The 21,525-nt window shown below is 41.7% G+C and overlaps 4 protein-coding genes across 7 annotated transcripts; 3 read left to right on the top strand and 1 right to left on the bottom strand.

Annotated features, from left to right (window-relative positions):
* The first annotated feature begins 81 nt into the window (after nucleotides 1–81).
* Nucleotides 82–7,459, top strand: LOC118106520 (membrane frizzled-related protein). Its single transcript, XM_035155136.2, has 13 exons — nucleotides 82–594; nucleotides 1,984–2,092; nucleotides 2,742–2,879; nucleotides 3,015–3,182; nucleotides 3,330–3,549; nucleotides 4,493–4,623; nucleotides 4,710–4,835; nucleotides 4,915–4,991; nucleotides 5,080–5,228; nucleotides 5,445–5,575; nucleotides 6,194–6,328; nucleotides 6,576–6,703; nucleotides 6,801–7,459. The coding sequence occupies exons 1-13, from the start codon at nucleotides 463–465 to the stop codon at nucleotides 7,023–7,025; spliced, it is 1,869 nt and encodes a 622-aa protein (XP_035011027.1). The 5' UTR covers nucleotides 82–462; the 3' UTR covers nucleotides 7,026–7,459.
* On the bottom strand, nucleotides 7,444–12,287 carry nudt8 (nudix (nucleoside diphosphate linked moiety X)-type motif 8). 2 transcript variants are annotated; one of them, XM_035155137.2, is made up of 5 exons: nucleotides 12,144–12,287; nucleotides 10,651–11,556; nucleotides 10,439–10,571; nucleotides 9,422–9,499; nucleotides 7,444–9,044 (listed from the first exon to the last, which is right to left on the bottom strand). In XM_035155137.2, exons 2-5 carry the CDS (start codon nucleotides 11,553–11,555, stop codon nucleotides 8,859–8,861), a joined length of 1,302 nt encoding a protein of 433 aa, XP_035011028.2. In that variant the 5' UTR covers nucleotide 11,556; nucleotides 12,144–12,287; the 3' UTR covers nucleotides 7,444–8,858. The 2 variants fall into 2 exon arrangements, with proteins under 2 accessions (XP_035011028.2, XP_047195631.1); XM_047339675.1 differs by having other exon boundaries at nucleotides 12,029–12,183.
* ftr86 (finTRIM family, member 86) lies at nucleotides 12,229–16,882 on the top strand. 3 transcript variants are annotated; one of them, XM_047339672.1, is made up of 12 exons: nucleotides 12,229–12,301; nucleotides 12,578–13,367; nucleotides 13,606–13,701; nucleotides 13,845–14,078; nucleotides 14,376–14,538; nucleotides 14,619–14,711; nucleotides 14,813–14,863; nucleotides 14,977–15,027; nucleotides 15,161–15,202; nucleotides 15,334–15,399; nucleotides 15,486–15,688; nucleotides 16,382–16,882. In XM_047339672.1, the coding sequence occupies exons 2-12, from the start codon at nucleotides 12,735–12,737 to the stop codon at nucleotides 16,715–16,717; spliced, it is 1,968 nt and encodes a 655-aa protein (XP_047195628.1). In that variant the 5' UTR covers nucleotides 12,229–12,301; nucleotides 12,578–12,734; the 3' UTR covers nucleotides 16,718–16,882. The 3 variants fall into 3 exon arrangements, with proteins under 3 accessions (XP_047195628.1, XP_047195630.1, XP_047195629.1); XM_047339674.1 differs by lacking the exon at nucleotides 14,619–14,711 and having other exon boundaries at nucleotides 12,230–12,301; XM_047339673.1 differs by lacking the exon at nucleotides 12,229–12,301 and having other exon boundaries at nucleotides 12,369–13,367.
* A 1,773-nt stretch (nucleotides 16,883–18,655) lies between these two features.
* Nucleotides 18,656–19,729, top strand: LOC118105742 (C1q-related factor-like). Its single transcript, XM_035153543.1, has 4 exons — nucleotides 18,656–18,662; nucleotides 18,775–18,927; nucleotides 19,059–19,199; nucleotides 19,296–19,729. The coding sequence occupies exons 1-4, from the start codon at nucleotides 18,656–18,658 to the stop codon at nucleotides 19,727–19,729; spliced, it is 735 nt and encodes a 244-aa protein (XP_035009434.1).
* Nucleotides 19,730–21,525: the final 1,796 nt, after the last annotated feature.

The following is a 21,525-nucleotide window of genomic DNA, read 5'->3' as shown; positions in this document are numbered from 1 at the left end:
CCTTCTCCCCCATTCCACGTCACCTCCCTCCTCCTCCTCCTCGGTGCTCAGTCCTCTCAGCTGACTCGGCTTTGTTCGACACTGTGAAGGAGTTTCTGAAACTCTTTTGTAACCACTCACCCACCATCAGGAAACAAGAGAAATACAGGTTGATGCTGCTCATGCTGAACTGGGCAAAATGGACAAAAGGAGTAACTGCTAACATGGATTATTTTTAGAACTGCAGTTTGACAATTCTTGGGTGTGAATTGTGTTGAGTTTTTATTTTTATTTTTTCGATCTGGATTGGGTTGATAGATGTTTCACATTGGACGCTATGCTGGAGGATTGAAGGCCGTGGGCTTTCTACACCGCGGTGGAGACATATAATCAGCGCAGAAAGTGGACAATGTTGAGAAAACCCAGGAAAACATCATCATCGCTCCCTCACAGAGAAATGTCTCTCTCACACTGCCACCCTGGATGCTTTCGTCACAACATCAGGCTCTTGGAGACGAGGGCGACTCACTAGATTTCCCTGTGAGGGGACAACAGATTAAGATGTCTGACCTCAGCCAAGTTGCTGTATACTCAGACTCCTCAGATATTTATAAGGTGAGTGTGAGGATGACAGGGTTGTAGAGAAACTTACATCAAAGTTTAGACTACATTGGTCAAGAAAAAACTAACTGATATTACAAGCATTTTTACCTGAAGATGAAGGTTCCCTCTCTTGACTGTTGCTAAATGATACCACAAATATAAAATAGTTTCATTTCAAGCCACACATAGCTGAGACCATTCCACAGCAGTGTTACTTGTGTAGACCTCACAGTTGAGACAGGATTACCACAGGGTCATAACCCCAGAGGCTCCAAAAGCAGCACTTTGGTCATTTCTAAATGGGTCAGATTTCGGTTGAAAAATTCAGTTATAATCTTTAAAAAAAAAAATGTTTTCTGTTAATTCACGTACCTGTGTTGTTTCAAAATAAATAAATAAACTTAACAACTTTATTTACTAAAACCATCTGGTTTTTATGATACCTCCTCTTCACTAGCAAACCGGGTCGTAACAGTTCACTTACAGTACTTTCCAGAGTTTTCAGTCATTACCACATGGTCTACAGCTCCAGTTGATGGATCTTTTTGTGACTGATATGATTTTATATGGTAGTATTTATAACTTCTTTCCGTGATGAAGAGCATGTGACGTGGTTGAAATCCCAAGAGAAAGCCAGTGAGTGAACTATATCAAAACAAGTTGAAGAACGACTGAGTCAGCCAGAGCCAAATCTCTGTAATGCTGCTCTTAATTAATGTATGACTAGTGTACTGGTGAGGCCACCTACTTCTACTGCACATGTGTTGTGCAATGGGCAGAGTGTTGATAACAGTATGTGGGTTATATGTGTGTACGTGTGTAGGCGACATACGTGTTTGTATGTAAATTAGCATGTTACTGTTTTTAACATTAACTTTCCTTCACTATAATAGTCTAATCTTCTCATCTTATCTTTCATGCAAATTTGTTTTACTGTATTTGTTTATTTGTTGTGTATTTTATATTATTTATTTATATATATATATATTTTTATTATATTGTTCTTACATGGTGCATATACCAAATTAAATTTGCATCGTGGGGTAGGTCTGTCCTAAAAAAAGAAACTTTACCACATACATTAAAAAGATGCTGATCTGACTGAGAGAATGAAGAGTTACACACTCACACAGTAACATTTGTCATACAGCAATATCTATGTGAAATTAGAAAACACAACTAAGTAAAGTTGAAGCGGTCAAACCCCTGAGCACATTCAAATTGGTGCTTATTGATTTGAATTTGAATTTGAAAGAGGAAGGGGAAGGAAGAGGATTATCTTTCTCTTTCAAAGGTTGGTTCTACCCAAAAATCTATGTTTTGTGAGTTACCATATGAGGTGTTTATGTTTTAAATATATTTAGATGTTGTTCTTTTTTTCCCCCGCTCTGCTTTCCACAGAATGTTTTCTGCAACCCTGCCTTTGAGCTGGAGGGGGAGCGAGAGGAGCGGGTGGAGGGCTTCAGGACGTCCTCGTCCACCCCTGAACCAATCAAACCACCAGCAGCTAGTGAGTCAATCATTCAATCAGTGTGTGCATATGCATTGGATCAGTCACTGTATCACTTGGAGTCTGTCGAACAAACCATAACCAGTAAACTTTTCAAATTGGTGGATGGTTTAGTCCAAGGCACGGTTATCCATGACAACCAAGTTTAACACTTACTGGTAGAAAAGCAGCTTCGGTGAGAAAACAACCAGTCTAATGAATTCTGGGAACATATAAGACCAAGTGCTTTCAGAGTTTTTCAGAGTCCATTGTGGAGGGTCAATAGGAGAAATCACTCTAGACTAACAAAAAATAAATTAAATTACACGATGACTCTTGTTCTTCTACACCAATAAAAACCCAGTAGATTATTTTTTACTTTAATTTTGATTCAATTGAAAAACTTTCACTAAACGGACTGAGAAATTGTTCTCAATGGTCTCCTGTAATATTACATATGATTCCATTTATTTCAATGAAAGTAGGGAAAGAAAATTAACATCCAAATAAACAATAGAAACCATTTTGAATACTTCCATCTTCACCTGTAAAAAATTTGAAATTTTCAATATCTTAGACAGTTGTGTTGAGGTCACAGCTGGTAATTCCATGCAAAAAGAGAGAGTTAGAATCGAATTAATGTGGACATGTATTGTGCTCTAACTTTCAGGCCCGGGCTGGGGTCTGCTTGGAGTGTGTGTAATGCGTCTGCGTGCTCCAGGTTGTGGCTGGGGGGTGGTGGTGGTCTCTGCTGCTGCTCTGCTCCTGTTGACCGCCCTCGGACTGGCGCTGGCACTCATTCTTACACGTGAGTCGCTGTTGCACCTTGAACCATTCATTGCAGTAAAATACAATAAATGTAATAGAAGTTTAGGGTTTTCACGTTGGGTGAGAGAGAGGTGACTTCCTGTCATCCTGTGACTTTATTTTCTCCCTGCTTTAGAGATAAAAGGTCAAGCAGTGGAGGATCAGCTGTCGTCCACCAGCCCTTCAGACCTATTGAGAACAGCAGAGGGTGATTCCCATACTTTACCCACAAGCCCATTCAACAGAAGTCAATGGGACAGTACAGCAGAACCACAAACTACAAGGATCCCCTTGTCTGAAACACGTAGGCAGTTCAACTTATATCTAGTTTTGTCATGTGTTAGCCGGGTCCGTTTTATGTCCAACCTCATTGAGTACAAATGTTGTCAGGTCTTAATCTGGAGGCCCGTTTCTTGTTTCTGAGAAAAGCTTTTTCGTTTCTGTCTGTCAGGTTGTGGGGGTGTACTGACAGACTCAGAGGGCAGTTTCAGTTCCCCAAACCACCCCGGCCCCTACCCGCCCAACTCCCTGTGTGTGTGGGTGATCCGAGTCCCGCCCCCCTCTCTGGTTCAGATCCACGTTTCCTCTTTGGCCGTGGAGGGGCCCTCTCCCTGTCTGTTTGACTGGCTGGAGGTGCAGGAGCAGACAGAGCAGAGCTCTGTGGTCACCAGGTTGGTCCGTCTCAAGCGACACAAACCCTTCAAGGACATATTTACCAGTTTCTACTCATGACACAACTTAAATCTGGGGAACCTAATATTTTGATGACCTCAGAAGAGATGTCACAAAGACCTGTTAATGTTATATTTCTGAGTGTTGCAGGATTTCACCAATAAAAGAGAGATAAAATGTAAATGTATTTTCTGAATCACATCTGAGTTTTAAAACATTACATACAGTCCTGAAATTGAACTCAGATTAGCCTGTGTGTTAGTTTTCATTGGCTGATCATGGAAATGATGGCTGGGCAATAAAACAATATTAATTATTATCGCAATATAATTTTCATCAATAACTATAAAAAAAAGGTTCAATCGATATATTGCTTTGCACAGTGAGGAGGTTTAACACATAATATGTACCACAGATTTGTAAAGTTCCCATTAAGAAAGGTTTAAAACCACAACCTTCGTTCAGGTGAACAAAATCTGTGATTAAACTTAAAACTAATAACAATGTGACATTAATCGTAAAAATACCTACTGATATGAACATAGGTTGATATAATTTTTGGCAACCAATTTGGCCAACTCATTTAATTTTATACATGTTCTGCCCGAAGAAATTTTATAAGGGTTTATGTCATTACATTAATTTGTTGATAGATGGCGCTAAAGGTCTTTGCACGATTGTAAAGCACTTACTGGTACTGAGGGTTTCTGTGAAAGATTTCTACCCTAGTGAACACTTTGACCTGTGTGGCTATTTGAATTCTCGGAAAGTGTTGTAACATGATTCCCAAAACTGCAGAAATCTTGCATAACTAACATAGCTCACAGATGTTTTTAGGAAATCACAGTGCAAAGTCTAAACTCCAGTGGAAACCCTAAAGCTGTCATTTGAAGAATAAAACTGATCATTCTAAAATAAAAGGTCTGTATTTCTCTCGTGCAGGTTCTGTGGTAACGTAGCACCACCGACAGTCAACACAAACAGCAGCACAGTGTGGGTCACCTTCCGCTCCGACAGCAGCATCACCGGGGCCGGCTTCACGGCTCAGTACAGGGCCCTGCAGCCTGGACACAGTCAGTAGTCTGCACATGGAAGTTACATGTACATGCTTATATGCATTAATGTGCATCTGTGCATGTATTTATACATGTTTTCACAGAGAGCTGCTCCAGAGAAGAGTTTATGTGTGACAGTGGACGCTGTCTGCTGCCCGTGTCTGTGTGTGACGGTCATCCAAACTGCCACGACCAAACAGATGAGGAAAACTGCAGCCATAAACACAAGGGTGAGAGAACTGAGATAAAAAAAACAGAAATGTAAATAAAAAAGGCCATAAGAACAGTGGACACTGACTCTTCTTACAGAATGTGGCGGGCAGCAGTCAGGTCCTCACGGTCACCTGTCAAGTCCAAACCACCCAAAACCTTATCCTCACCAGCAGGTACACTCAAAACTGCCCCAGGCCGCTAAACACACTCTGACTCTGGCTCTTTTGTTACCTGACCACACATTCCTCTGTTTTCCATTAGTTGTGTATTTGGTATATATCCGCTGAGGAGGGCCACGTCATCACACTGAGTTTCAGGAACTTCAGCCTGGAGACTCAGGACGTGTGTGAGTTTGACTACGTGGAGGTGCACGATAGCGTCGACACCGGAGCTGGAAGAGTCCTGGGAAGGTGACACCCACCACAGCTTAGATCTTTTATTCTCTGCAAGTCAGATCTTATGTAGGATTTTGTGGGGGGGGCCCTGACCCATGATTTTATCAGCGAACGCCGCAGTTACCGTAGCCTTCTTCGTTGTTAAAATCCTGTATATTAATGGTAAATTTGGGACGTTACATGGCCACAATGCTGTGAAGCTTCTCTTTGTCTGCTCTGCATTTGTCTCAGGTTTTGTGGCACCACCTTCCCAGCTGACCTGACCTCCTCGGGCCCCCACATGACTGTGGTGTTCGTGGCTGATGAGGGAGTGGCAGACAGCGGCTTCAACGCAACGTACCAGTCTGTGTCTGTACTGGACAGTGAGTTTTACAGTGCAGGATTACGGCAATACCACTCAACCGGTTTCCATTATATTTTGTGGAGGGGTGGGGCATGACCAAAGTAGGAACCCATTAAATGTTGGGGTGGATCCGGATCAGGGGGCAGATCCAGAAATAGTTTTTCACTTTCTTTAACATTGTGAGTTTTTCAACATTTCAATTGATTTCTCAGAGAATAATTCATGGATCTTAATGAAAAAAACCAATGTTTTAAATTACATTTAAATAGATTTAAATGTACTTTCATACGGGTACTGCTGGAGGTATGAGCTCCTCTGAGTGTTTTTCTAGTTTCCTTTGCAACTGATCCTTTTTCTTCCTTCATTTCACTTCCTGTCTCCTCTTTTTTTCTCTTTCTTTGGCCTTTCCTTCCAATCTTATACAAAAAACATAAATCTTATCTTTTAAACACTTTCTGTTCTTCTCCCAGCTTTATTATTTCTACATTGCCTGCATTTATTCAGCAAAAAACATTTATATCTAACCCTTTGTTTAAGGGCCAAAATTCTTCCCCATTACTTTCTTTTTTCCATTCTTCTTGCTTTCCTCTCCAGTCTTCAGCCTCTCTTATGTATTTTATTTTCTCTGAATCTGTAGGGACATGTGCTCCCAGCCAGTTTGCCTGCAGTACAGGGGAGTGCCTCCAGCCGCAGTGGCTGTGTGATGGATGGAACGACTGCCCTGACGGAGCAGATGAACAGGGATGTGGAAACTCCACCTACCCTCCCTTCAGTAAGTATACCTGTTATCTCTGACCCCGATCAGAGTCACACTGTTTACTGTCTCTAGAGCTCTGCTGTTGAAATCGTTAATAAAAGAACAAGCTATCAACATAGAAGCATGCAGGATAGAGCTGGTTTGTCACTTGCAAAAAATAAATTAAAATGTTTGGGTGTTGACCTTCAATTAGAACTTAATTTTCTCTGTATTGGAGATGGTGTCTTATGATTCTCTGGATTTTTTGTCTCCATGTCCTCAGCTTCATCATGTGAGGTAATAGAGGTGGAGATGTGTCGGGGCCTCAGCTACAACCTCACCTCGTTCCCAAACATCTGGCTTTCTATTGCTGACCAGAGAGAAGCTGCCACAGTCCTGCGACAGTACCGGGTAAGAGCTACATCCATGACTTATCGAATTCACCTTTCTTTTCTTTTTGAATGCTGAATGATCTTCAAAGCCTTGAGTGTCATGTGTTGTCATGCAGGTGCTTATGGAGCTGGCCTGCTTTGAGCCCCTGCAGAGGCTGGTTTGTGGGATGTTTCTGCCCCAGTGCAGCCCCCAGGGTGGCGTCCTGCAGCCCTGCCGCTCAGTTTGCTCCTTAGCTGAGCAGCAGTGCAGCCAGGCCCTGGAACTCTTCTCCTTCAGCTGGCCCTTCAACTGCCACCTCCTGCCCGACTCACAGGACCCTTTGGAGTGCTCGCTGCCTTGATGCTCATCTCAGCTCTTGTAGAGTTTTTCTGAAAAACCTTTCACCGCATTGTGTAAGGACCAATTTGCATGTTCCAAAATGCATTTTTACACAACTGGAAACTTTTCTTCTGGATTCAGATCAGCTGTACCACAGCATTCAAGTGTGTTGCAAAAATGAGATGCATCATGACTGCAAACCTCACTGCACACTCCTGCCTATAAAGCATTTATGGTACATAGAGAAAAAGGTGACACAGTAGCCATTTTATAAAAAAAAAAACCTTAATGTACCTTGATGATATGTCTATCGTGTCTTTGTTTGATTTACTGATAGAAAAATCTAACTGTTAGAAACTATCTTTTTGCACTATTTATTGCGTTGACGTGATGTACAGTAAATCATGTAAAACATATGAGGCCAATGAAGGAAGATTGAATACAGAATACACAATACCTTTATTGCATCGTTCTTCAACACAGCACATTTTGATGTGCCTCAATCATTTCAGTGCTCATAACAGTCCAGACCTGATATGGTGAGAGATGCAGACATGAGAATGCAAACCTCATTTGAAACTTGTATGGAAAGGTTATTCAAGTTAAAACACATAATTGGTAACTGGAAGAAACCAGGATCTAAAAGGTGAACAAATTCAGAATTTATGAGCATTGAAAATTTTTATTCAATAAAATATTTTATATAAATTATACCAATATCATACTTAGTACTCATACTATTAAATAATAATGCTTAAATATGTAAAGCACTTTTCATAAAATAACACTAAGTGTTTTACAGAAGAAAAGCTATAAAAACAAGACCACACACACACACACACACACACACACACACACACACACACACACACACACACACACACACACACACACACACACACACACACACACACACACACACACACACACACACACACACACACACACACACACGATTAAAAACAAGTATTTTCAATCATGTTAAACTAGAAATAAAAGTACACTACTCAAAGGAAAACAAATACAAAATAATAAAAACTGAATAAAGGTCAGAGACGTATTATTAAATAAATAACATGAATACAATTAATTCAAAGCCAGACTAGCTTTTAAAAGTATCCACATTCTCTGCTGCTTTTGAGTCTTTTGGCTGAAGTAATAAAAAGTTGTTTCCCCATGGGTTTTCTGTTCTGACTTTGAGTAGAATTAAAAAGGCCATTAAGGTACATAGAGTAAAAGGCATTGAGAAATGTATAAACCAGTGAAGTGATTTAATAAAAAAAAATCAATTGGGAAGCAGACGAAGTAGCCAATGCTGGGACCTAAGAATTGGTGCAATGTCTGCTCTCTTATTGTTCTTGCTTAACACATGAGCAGCAGAGTATTAAAGTTGTAGGTGAGACATGTTCTTGTCAGGCAGACCAGAAAGTAGGGTCTGGACATAGAAACGGTTGGAGCTGTAATGCAACTGTCACCATTTGAGGAATTGATTGTAAGTTGCCGTTTCAGTGCTATGATTGGTCCGAAAACCTAATCTAACTGACACAAAAAGCTTCTCTAAGCTTACTTAAAAATGGTAGATTGGACATTGGCCTATAGTTATTAAATATGGAGGCACCTAAATGATTTATCTTCTGAAGTGGCTAAACTATGGCAGTCTTTTGAACAGTAGAGAAGACACTCATTTAAAGAGAATAATTGATATAGTTCAAATTAAATACAGGTGGTATTCACATTGATTCCTGACATGGTTCTGCTACACAAAGTTTGATTGCACGTTTCTCATAATCACATCTTTGAGTCACATAGTTTGTGCTATAGACATCTAAACTGTAAAGTAACAGTGAAAGAGCTGTTAAGGAGGGACAATCATTTTCAGGGTTTGGTCTAAAGCAATGGCAGTCAAACCCCACACTCGCTTTTTCTCATTGTGAAACACTGGGAGTGTGTATCCATACTTGTCACCGGAGCGGAAGTGTGTGTAGCCACAGTTCTGGGGGTTGCACAAGTGGGACAGGGGCAAAGTGAAGATTTCCTCCACCTGTGTCAGAAACAGACAAAAGAGCAACATTACATCTTTGGTCCAAAGCAGAAACAAATCAGAAAAATATGTGTGTTTATGTTTAATAATTGTTTATTAATGAGTTTTTTTACAATGCTAGTTTAAAAAGTTAGAAAAGATAACACAGACGAAACCAACAATAAAAGCAGAGGGATGAAGTGTATTTCAGATTTGAAATTGTGAATCAACTTGTTTCTGAAGAGCATTTGGTCCAAAGAGTAAACAGTGACTGTGGTGTGTAAATACAAAAGAGCCACATCCAAACACAAAATCTCTGGTGGTGTACACATGTGGAACCCTGCCCATTTCAAGCAGATATAAAATGTAGGTTAGTGCTACACACAGGACGACCGTACCTCTGCAGGGTTTGGTTTGAACGACAACTCCTCTACAGGCCCGAGGTTAGCCAGCACAGGAACAATCATCATCCCTGTCTGGAGAGAGGGACAAAAGGAGTAAACTCAACACATTGCTTTTTTACTATTCAATATGAACATATTACCAAAGAAGAATGAGACACTATGACAAGTGCAATGAAATGTTTAAGTAACATGACACCATATACCATTTCTCTGTTGTGAGGAGAGATTTGTCTGTGACAAGGCAGTGTCCGTGCAGTAGTGGACATAGTTTCTGAAGGCCTGATACTGGATTTATGGCTAGTCCTGGAAACATTTCTTGTTAAGTCAGTGAGTTGATTTTATATTTAATAATCCACAATCATGATAATAATTGTTACAGCTGCTGATCAAAGTTATAAAAGGTTTTCAAGTCCATGCTTCTAAGATGGTCAAAAATTCAACATTTTGGGGTTTTGGACAGCTGGGCAGAAGAAACCAGCATCTTCACAATATCGACTAGAACGCTTGGAATTAACGATATTTTCATGACTATTTTATCATTTATCACATATATTTACAGAGTAATAATAAAATGACAGATTAATTCTTCCATTTTTTCCCAAAAGCTATGTGAATGATAACTAAATATAAAGAATACATTTGCAATCAGGATAGATTGATGAAACAAATAAAAGCCAGGCGGCTGTGGCTCAGGAGGTAAAGCAGGTCTGGCTGTGAGTGACGCATGACAGAGAATGTGCTGCACATAGAAGCATTGTATGAATGTGTGTGTAAAGGGTGAATTCCAAAACTGTACTGTAAAGTGCTTTGATTAGTCATCAAGACTTGAACAGCACCATATAAATGCACAACATTAACCATCTACCACTTGCATAACCACAATTTTACCATGCTCAACATAGATTCATGAACAGTATGACATAGTTCAGAAAATAAAAAGGGGAAGAATAATCACAGCTCTCCACTTAACCACATGACCAAAATTCTTAAAAACAAAATTATCCGACTCACATTGTCCCTGATTGGCTTCAGGACACCCCAGACCCTGTCTTCTGCCACATTAACACCCAGCTCCTCCCAGGTTTCCCTCAGCGCTGTGGCCACCACGTCTCTATCTGATGGATCACTCTTTCCTCCTGCAAAGCTACACACAAATGGAAATAAGGACAAATACTCTACTGGCAGTCTAACACAATTTTAACAGTTTCAAACCAGCCACAAACCTGACGTCTCCCTTGTTCCTGCCCAGTTTTATGGAGCGTAGGGTGAAGAGAAATGCCGGCTGCTCCTCAACAGCGCAGAGCGAGACCAGGACAGATGCGTATTTCAACCGCTTCTCTCCTTGGCTCTGACTTGCTGCTTTGCTCCATCTTGCTGTGTCATAGAGCTTCAGGTTGGCCCTAAGGCTCTGTCGACACCTGTTTTCATTCTCCGGGGATAGACAGTCTCTCCAGTCATCCACCAAACGAGGGGAAGCCTGATGAATATCTCTGCTTTGCTGAAGAAAGAGGCTGGTGGCTTGGGATCTACTGTGAAAGTGGTTTAAGATCTGTGATGTAAGAGCTGATAAGCTGGCTATGTGCCGCCTGTGATATAAATGGCTATGTGGGTTACACTGAGACTTGTTGGTGTAACTGAGTGAAACATGGAAAAAGTCCCGAGGCCTCCTCCAGGGTAGAAGGCAAGTTGTGTTGGTCGAACAGTCCTGGTGAGGGCTCACAGCTTGAGGGTTCGGACCTGAAACTTTCACTACAGTGGATTTCCATGAATCAGGAACTGGTTTGGTTTTTACAGAGGTAGAAAGTTGAGAGGTCTGATGACGACTGGATAAAATTGTTTTGGATACAGAGTTATGAAATGAAACCTCTCTCAGATGATGATTAGCACACTCCCAGTTGAATAAATGTGGCTGGATTGAATTGGATACAGTCTCTTTGGATAATGATGATAACCCCTCATCGCGTCGGCCTCCTCCGGGAATCCCTTCACACCGGTTTCCGCTCACATGCCTTGCACCCTGGCACACAGCAGCAGTGTGCTCAGGGAGAGCCGCCAGGGGAGATACTCGCAACAGCAGCAATGACCTTGTTGGACAGGACCATGTCAGGATTTGAGGGGCCCTGAACATCCTGTGAAGAAAACAGACACATCCAGAGACAAGTTCAAACAGCATTTCAAGTTTGTACCCATCAGCTAACTAGACCACTTAGCTCAGGTAAACATGAGCATACCCCTACCAGCAGAATGAGGAGGAATGATTAGCTCTTGTGTGAAGTGTTAGCATGACCCAGTTTGAGCTTTGTCCATTCAAGCCCTGGACCTTACCTGGAGCCGAGTACTGGTGCTATCAAGACTGTGTGTCAAACTTTGACTGTTAGCTACAGCTGTTAGTTTATTTATTTGAGCTCTGACAGCGACGTCTGAGACAGAAAAAAAACACCACACTGCGTTTTTGGACTCTCTGATAACCACCGAAGCTAACCCAGTCTGTTTTAAGAGCCGTCAGTGTCTTCTTCGGGTTGTAAAAGCTGTCATTAAGCGCATGCTAACTAGCTAAAGTAAACATTAGCATAACACGAGCAAAGTGGAAAACTAACTAACGTCAAATCTCCGATGCTGTTAATGGTGAGGAGTCGTCCTGTCCCCCAGGAGGTCGGAGACACACCAGGCACCGACCCTCATGCAGAGATGGAGTCTGGACGTGGAAAACACTCACCTTCAAAGTGAAGTGAGCAGCCGCTCTCTGCCTCAGCTAACCGGTGTTCTGCCCCAAGTCAATATGGCGCGGAGCGGCGTCATGCGCGTCACTTCTGCCTTCACTGCGCTGACGCCAAACACGTGTTTCACAGCTTCTCCATTCAGCTGCCACCGATGGTGTGTGTGTGTGTGTGTGTGTGTGCGCGCGCGCAGTGGGGACTTTAACACAGATGACTTCATAGGGAAAAAACAGCCATTGTTGGACATTTCCATCACCATTCACGCCCCAGAGAGAAGAACCAGTCTAACCTCTTTGAATCACTATAAGTTATTTCCTATTTCACTGGGTCACTTAAAACCACAGCTCTTCAGTTGTTTTAGTTGTTAAAGTGCTTAATATGATCAATTTCTTAATACACTATAATATGATTCTTTTGTTGGTTGTTTTCCAAGTGACGTGACGTTGCCATGTGTCGATGAGGCCTCATCTGTAGGATTTCTCCACCTTGGAATCACCTATGACACAAGACAGAAACTCCTCACCCCACCTGTTTTACCAGCCCAGCCTGAAACCTGGAGGTTGCTTCAGGTTTTAAGCAGCATGTGATTCATGTCAACTGGCATTTCAAACTTGCCATCTCTGTTCCTGTCACCTTACTTGAAGAGGGAATCGAGTGGTTGTCCGTATATATTCAGCTCTGATCTCTGTGAACTGCCTTCTTCAACCCAGGACCATATGGCCTCTGTGTGGACTGAGGAGGAGACCTTTGTCTGCTCAGTGTGCTTGGACACCCTGAAGGACCCAGCCACTTTACCCTGTGGACACTCGTACTGCCTGGCTTGTATCCAGAGCCACTGGGACAAGAGAGACCGTAAGGGTGAATACAGCTGCCCCCAGTGTCGGCAGGTCTTCAGCCCTCGGCCCTCGCTGGCCAAGAGCACTGTCCTTGTGGAGGCCATGGAAAAACTGAGAACCAACAGCTTCAAGCAAAGCTTCTCCGCTGCCTCCTCCGCCCCACCATCCATGCCCATCTACCTGGAGGTCCTACCACATTTAGGGTCGCGACAGGGCAGTGTGTACCCCCAGCTTCCCACGGTGGACCCCAGATCCTGCCCTCAACACAACCGACCCCTGGTACTGTTCTGCCGTGAAGACAAGGAGTGTGTATGTGAGTTGTGTTGCCAGCATGGACACAAGGGACATCGAGTGCTCAAACCACAGGAAGAGAGGAAGGAGAGGCAGGTACGTAATGGAAAAGGACCACCAGGTTTAAATGAGTGCTGTTTTATAGTTTGTTTCTGCCATGATGCTCTGTGTGTGAAGAATGTGAAGCATTTTCCAAATGTACCTGAACTTGAAGTTCTTGTTAAACAACTGTCTTTAGTGTTTACTCCTGTCACATGTGGTGAATTTTAAGTGTTCTGGTCTCTTTTCTTTACTAAGCCATGGATCTCGTGTGTGTCTGTGTGTGTGTGTATAGAAAGAGCTTGTTCACATGCAAGCAGAGGCCCAGAGGAGAATTCAGGAGACTGAAAAGAAACTTAAGGAGCTCCCACATCTTGCTCGCCAGCACAAGGTATTTGATCATGTTTGTGTTACGTCTCTGTTTCCGCTATCATACCTGTAGATCAGTTTAAGACATACAATACATGTCTACTGCTTTTGTATTTTCATAATGCCTCATCTGTGATCCCTGTCTTCCTCTCTTCTTACTCCCAGGCGTTGGTCCAGGCTCTACAGCAAGAGAGCACAGCTTTATTCACAGAGCTAGCCAAGAACCTGAGTCTAACAGGCACCCAGGCTGGCGAGCTCCTCAGCACCCACGAGACCTCCATAGGCAGCCAGGTTGAGGTGCAGATCCACAGACTAGAGCAGGAGGTGGCACAGCTCGGCTGGAAGAGTGAAGAGCTGAGCAAGCTGGCCAGCATGCAGGACCACATCTGCTTCTTGAAGGTGTGAAGCAGGGTTATCTTGGAAATCAGAGTCTCACAGGATTAATAAATGAATGCAGGAGATTGACTTTATTGTCCACCTTATAGTGGAAATTTATCTTTGGCTTCTTGTAAAATGCAATAAAAGTACATAAAATACACACAACACATCAATCAATACATACCAATAGTGCAAATGAACAGGTAGCAGCGGGAAAGTTATATAAATAACATAGCGGTATTATAAGATAACAGTATGCAATCATAAGATAACAGAGACAAGAATTGCTGTTGAAAGGTTATATCATTTGTTCTCAAGAATTTCCTAACCCTGGAGCCACTGGGTAAGATGGGTGCCACGGGAGAGTCAGTGCTGGGTCAGGAGGAAGCGGTGGTAGCCTCCATCCGCTCAGTCATGCAAGATTTACAGACATCGATACAGGACCTCTGCAAAGCCAGTCTGGCCAAGATCAACACATTAGGTCAGCACCTCCTCTCCTCTCCTCTCCTCTCCTCTCCTCTCCTCTCCTTCGGACAGTCAAAACTTATCGTGTCTTTGTAGTGAATCATGTCCCTGTGGCTTCAACACCCAGTGGTGCAGTAGCAGGTGCAACAGTAACTGATAACTGTGGTCAGGACAAATCACAAAACACAGGTACAGAAACTTTAAATCATGCAGTGTATTGACTATTATATGTGTACTAAAGAAAAGGACACCTGATGTATTGCTCCCAACTCATCCTCTCGTTTCTGTAGTGTATGAAATGATGACAGACGCTCCACCTTTGCCGCCTCCAAGACCTCAAGGTAAGTTACTTTAGAAACTTAATATATACAGTCTGTGTACATGTGTAACTCTAATAACAAATTAATTCCCTAAGATAATATTTGCTCTGTGTAATTGTACTTTATTCTCCCAGAGCATGAGTCTTCATTCAATTACCCAGCTCTACATCCTGCATGTCCTGAAGGTAAGAATAAGAGGGCCTGCTACAACGTCAAAAAGTGTTTCAAATGATATTAAACGTAATGGAGTTGAGGTGTTCAATATTTGCTTTACATGTTTTATTTCTTCCCTCTCTCCTCATTTCTGTGGACATGAAGCTTCGGCCCCACCTCCACCCTTCCATCCTCCTCAACCTCACGGTAAATACAAAAGCTTTGTAAACTGCCTGCAGATAGTAATCTATTTACTTTACTTTGCAGATTTAGGAGGTGTGTTGCAGATGAGTTGTTATTCCTGATTTCATAAACTTTTTTGTTTTTTTAACTCTTAGCACCTCCTGCAACAACAACAGGGCTTGTGAACCCAGAACCAAAGTCTAGAGGAGAATTGCTGAAATGTGAGTCCATCATGCTCCACAATATGAAACAGATTGCATAGACCACAATGTCAAAGTTCTCACTTAAATACGTCCTGTCCCTTCAGTTCGCTTTGAACCCACCATGGACCCTAACACGGTGTATCGCCACATCCAGTTGTTGGATGGAGGTCATAAGGCCACGATGCGGGCTGAAAACCTGAACCCTCCAGACCACCCTGAGCGCTTCCACTTCTGGAGACAGGTTCTCTGCAGAGAGCCCCTGGCTGGGAGCCCCTACTACTGGGAGGTGGAGTGGACCGGCCAAAAGGTGGATTCTTTCGATTTCAGTCGTGGAATGGGTGGTTTCAGATACAGACATATGCCATATACAATATATGAATGGAAATCACATATCCCATTTGCCCAAATTAAAACTCAACAAAGGATGATTTACCACTTTATAGCACATTGAGATCAGATACCATGTACACAAAAAATGTCTACTATTCTCAATAAACACAGGCAAAAACATCCATTCTCTGATTTAGTTAAAGGACATAATTGTTACATTACTCTAATTGAATAAACATCATCTGCCTAAAAATCTGGATCATTATCCAGATCCACACCAAATGTTACCTGTTCATAGATATAAGCACCCTACACATGCCTGAATTATTTATTTTTTTACTAAAGATTGATTATTTGAGAAATTCACAAAAATGACCTATTATCTTGATCACAAATGGACCAACAATCCATAACAAACAGAGCTAGAAAACTGGTCATTATATCAATATCAGAATTCTTTGCTCCCTAAATCAGCATTGGATCCACTTTTGTTTGGGCTGTTTCAACTGGATTTCATGTCCTCAGCCAGAAAAGTCACAGATCACTGTAGGTTATAATGAGGTCTTAATGTTTTCACTGAGAGAAAGTGAGGATATCAGCTGTTGTTTGTGCACTAGATTCTCTCTTAACAAAGCATTATACTTCAATATTTCCCTGTCTCACCATGCAGATCACCATTGGTGTGGCCTACAAGGAGATTGAACGTAAAGGATCTGATGACAAAAGTCGTTTGGGCCACAATCCCCAGTCCTGGAGCTTGTACTGGACCGGCACTGGTTTCTCCTTCTGGCATGACGGTCAGGAAAAACTCCTCGGCTCAACTAAGGCCAAAAGGATTGGTGTGTATCTGGACCAACATGCAGGGACTCTGGCCTTTTACCGCATCACCAACAACCAGGCTGACCTCATCCACCAGCACCAGACCCACTTCACTGGACCACTGTACCCAGGATTCAGATTCTGGGCACGAGTAGGGGCCACGGCGACGGTCTGCCAACTGGATTGAGTTGTTTATTTTTTTGATACAACCTTGGTTGAAATCATGACACTAACTCATTCTAGATAAGAAACTAATTGTTTTCATAATATTTTTTTGAACCAACCTTTCATTGCCTGATGTAAAGTTTCTAAAACTGTCTTTGTAAGTGAATAAAGGAGGAATATACACATATTATCATCATTCACACTTGTGTAAAAGTACCTAGTAATTCCACAAATTTCTTTCTGTATGTGGAACACATATCTTGTGAACTGTTCAACTTATCAGCTTCACACTTGGCATGTGTATTTTAATGGCCCAGGAAAGTGCAGTGTCAAATTTGGTGTTTTTGGACACGTGATACGTTCAATATAAAAAATCCTTTGAATGAACAGGCAACCAGCGCTCTGTAGTGGGTTGCATAGTGGGTCAGTGGGAGTAAGGCGATGTGCCTTCAGTCTGTGGATGGAGTTGAACATGTCCTTCCTGTCTGCTGATAAACTACAGCAACGGTCGACAACTGTGTCAAACCACAGGTCAGAATCGCTGCCAGATCATTTTGATTAGTGGATTATTTTTATTGCAACATATTGAACTGGGACACAGACACACAACACAGGTGCTGTTATTCATCATGGAAACAACATTCATAGAATCACTTCCTGTTCGGCAATTTGTCTTCAAAGTAAAATAGTTAATTTTGTTGCTTTATGTCGAGCTGATTTATTGAGTTTTTATTTTGAAACTTTATGAACTTGGGTCTAAAGATTGTGTTGATTTCTTAACAGAAGTAGACAATATGCAATGTATGAAAAAAAACCCTGTTAAATAATCATTTAAATTTATAAATTGACCACACATGAACACTAATAAGGCAAATTCAGTTTCATTTTACAAAAACATTTACTACAAAATCTTTGTTGCAGAAAACCAGGTAGGATGAACACGTTTTCTAACTTCGCTCAGTACAAAAACAATAAAAAGTGACAGTATATTGTAGAATTGTTTGAGGAGGACTCACAAAGACTAGGAATAATTCTGTAGTAGCTCCTTTCTTCCTGTGTTACTAAGGGAATAACAAGACCTGCTGATCTTATCTTTGACCCCACACCTCAGTGACCTGGATCATTTGAAGCCCCCTTCCATTCTTAAGTTACCTCTAGTATCTTCAGTATTCCCACATGGATATGCAAAGAACCATCTGACCTGCATTGTTCTTTTTTTCCCCTCCAGTCTTTTCACTGGACACGGATTAGCTGTCATCCAAAAACTTGCAATGGCAAGTCCACATTTGTGTTCAATCACATATGTATGTGTTCTCAGCTCCTCCTCTATTGGAAGAAAGTTAGAAAGTTTTTTTTTTCAATCATTAATTCCAAACATTCAGAGGCATAACCTCATGTGTTAGTTAGCTCAAGAACCCTACTCACAAGATACTCAACAACTTGTGTCCTAGCATGGTTGAAAAAGTTTGAAAACTTAGAAAGATGTCACCTAACGAACACTGGACCTCTAGGTGCATAATAGCTGCCTTGAATTTCAAAGTATTTTATGTGAACAAAACCAGATGACAGATCATTCTATTTTTGATTCACAATAAAGCTTTACACAATGTCATAAACACAGAGGAAAGACACTATCTATGTGTGTCGATGGAAACACAACCACTTGGACAAACTGCCTCAGAGGGTAGAAATGATACCTGACCTACATCTACAGAACAAAGACCTGGCGGGTGTATGTGTACATCTGACATGTGAAGCCCCCAGTCATAAAGAAATGAGTAAGGGTATACAGGTATAGACGTGTGTAATGGCCGAAAAAAGGGAGTGGACTCCTGAAGAAACAGGGAGGAGCCAGATGAATTGAATTGATGGGGAAAGTATATAGCTGTGACTCTTGACCCTGCATCAGTCTATCACACCTTCTGCCCCTCTGACACCAACATCACCTGCCAGCGTAACCATGAGAGGTGAGACTGCTCGAAATCAGAAGAAACTGTTAACAAGCTGCAAATATAAATGCAACAAGGAGACGGATGGAGACTAGATGCTTAGGAGTAAAATGATCTGCTCTCCTGAGAGGCAATGTTGGTTTTCTCTCTGTTGCTATATATTCCTTTGCTTTTCTCCTCCCAGCTATTGTACTGCTGTGTCTGCTGGGAACAGCTATGGCCGAAGAGGACGGTTTTACCTGGGGTGGACCTGGCGAGAATGTCAATCCTACCGAAGACAATGGTGAGAGATTTTTCAGAAAACAAGTTAGAAAACGTCTGCCCATAATGTGATTTACAAAGCTTCAAACTGGTGCAAATGTGTGTGTGTGTGTGTGTGTGTGTGTGTGTGTGTGTGTGTGTGTCTGTATACAGTGTGTCTCACGGACCAGGCGTCATGTGGCTGCTGTCTGATGCAGCAGCAGATACACAGGCTGGGGACGTTCCTCAACCTGACTTTCAACGCGCTTGAAAAGGAACTCATAAAAACAAAGACTGTCCTCAACAATGTCAGAGGTGAGGCAAGAGCATGTGTTACACAACATAATGCAACTGGACTTTTCAGTTGCAGCTTCATAATAAGTCTATTTCTGTATCCCACTGCACATCCAGACAGCAGAAGCGCCTTCTCTGTCGCACTTACCAATCAAGTCAGTTTGAACTGCTTGGGTCCCTTCCGTGACAAGAAGCTCATCGCCTACAAGCACGTCTTCATCAACCTCGGAGACAGCTACAGCGTGGACACTGGTATCTTCAAAGTTCCCCGCTCTGGTGTGTACAGCCTTGCCCTCACTGTCTACAGTGACGCAGGGTCGCCTGGCAACAGCCTCGCCGCATGCGCCAGTCTGCAGGTCAATGGTCAGGTGGTGGCAGGACCCAGAGAACAAAACATGCAGGACCAAGAGGACAGTGCCACTATTGTTGTGGCTCTACACCTGAGCTCTGGGGACATAGTGGCTGTCAACTTGCCCATTGGATGTTTCCTCTGCGACGACAACAGCCACTACAACACCTTCACTGGTTTCCTCCTCTATGCTACTGACTGAGTTAGGGAAATGTAGCTGCTCTGGGTTTCAGTGCCAGCCGTCACCATACTGACATGGTTTGAACCTGCTAGAATGAATCTTCCTGAGGGGACAGCTGTGCCATGTATTCCCTAATCTATCTGATCTTTTGCACTCTTACCCATCACAGCATAATGCGCTCACATTCATTTTGATTCTTTTTATTTCACCATATGCTACTATTCCCATTGTCAATGTTATCTATTAACTAAATATGTTTTGAAACAAACATCAGACATCAAATTAAAAAATGTTTTTAGCCTGTGTTCCTTCTGTTGTTCATGTCCCAACCTTTCTTACACCTGACCAACATCGCACATATAGTATCTTTGTTCTTAAAACTTTAAATCTTCCAGCGACTGATGTTGTGTGATGGAAATTGTGATTGAAACGTGTGATCTGCTAAATTCCAAGAAAATAAATAAAAATGAATTTTGAACAAAACGGCAGCATTGTGAGATGTTTTCTTTTTTAGTCTTGACAATAGCACACTTCAGAGTTAAAGTTGCAGTGTGTAGAATTTAGTGACATAAAGTGGTGAAGTTGCATGTTGCAGCTGAACACCCCTCACCTCATCCTCCCCTTCCAAACATGACAGAGAACCTGTGGTAACCTTCAGTTTTCATAAAAACTCAAAGGGTGTTTAATTTGTCCAGTCTGAGCTACTACAAGAAACATGGGGGCCTCCATAGGACCCCCCCTGATGTAAATATAACGTATTTCAATATAAAGGACCATTCTAGGGTAAAGAAAACAACAATTTGTATAATATAGATGAAACACACTCGTGAAAATATCACTAGGAATATTTTATATTAAATAGATCAATAGATCCCTTTCACCTAAATCTTACACACTGGACCTTTAAATGAGTTGACTATCGATTTAGCAGTGCACTCCTATAGCACTGTCGGGTTGTCGGTGGAAAGTTGTAAAAGAGGATAAAAATAAATGCAGCAAAACAAGAAATCTTTTTTAAATTATTTAGGTATTTTAGGTATTTTTATTCCTTGACAAAACCTGAATCCTACATTACCCACGATGCAAATGCAGCCACAATCAGTTTAGTTGGAGATTTTTGTCGGTTAGGATAGTGTCAGCTAAAACTTAAACACAGATGAGGACTCAACACTTCCTTTGTTTCAATTTCAAACTCATTGTCTTAAGCCACAACTTGCTAGGACTCCATTTATCAGACAGGTGGCAAAAATACTTGTCTCTGTATGTTGGTCCTGCAAAAAAAAAAAATCTTCAAGTCTTTATTTAAAATCAGTGTGTAATCGGATTTGGAACTATGTATAAAAAAATCTGCAAATATGTATTTAGAATCTGTGTGTGTGTGTAATCCTATTTGAAAATGTGTAAAGAAAACCAAATATGTAATCAGACCTGAAAGTGTATTTATATCTGTAAATGTGTAGACAAATCTGTAAACGCATACATGCAGATTAATGGCTGAACAGTCTTAGTCTCAAGTATTTTGCATGACCCTGACCATGTGTGAGCAGTGAGCAACACCCACCCTTGACTTTTGCACATGCACTGCACAAAGGTCAAGTGTGTGGTAGCCACCGCCTGATGAATGTATTGGTCATTCCTCCTCAATGGACAGGATGAAGGAAAAATAGTTGGGGCTGTTCAAATGGGGTTTGATTAACGTAGTGAAACCAAAAGTAAATAAAAAATCTAATAACATTTTTGCTTTTAGGATATACAGCATGCTTTGATTGAAAGAAAAGATTAATCCCACAAGCATACAGATAAGTGATATTGTTTTC

This window comes from Hippoglossus stenolepis, chromosome 4 (genome assembly GCF_022539355.2).
Source record: "Hippoglossus stenolepis isolate QCI-W04-F060 chromosome 4, HSTE1.2, whole genome shotgun sequence".
Taxonomy (NCBI): Eukaryota; Metazoa; Chordata; class Actinopteri; order Pleuronectiformes; family Pleuronectidae; genus Hippoglossus; species Hippoglossus stenolepis.
Note: the sequence above shows the minus strand (reverse complement) of the source record. Positions and strands in the feature narration are given on the sequence as shown.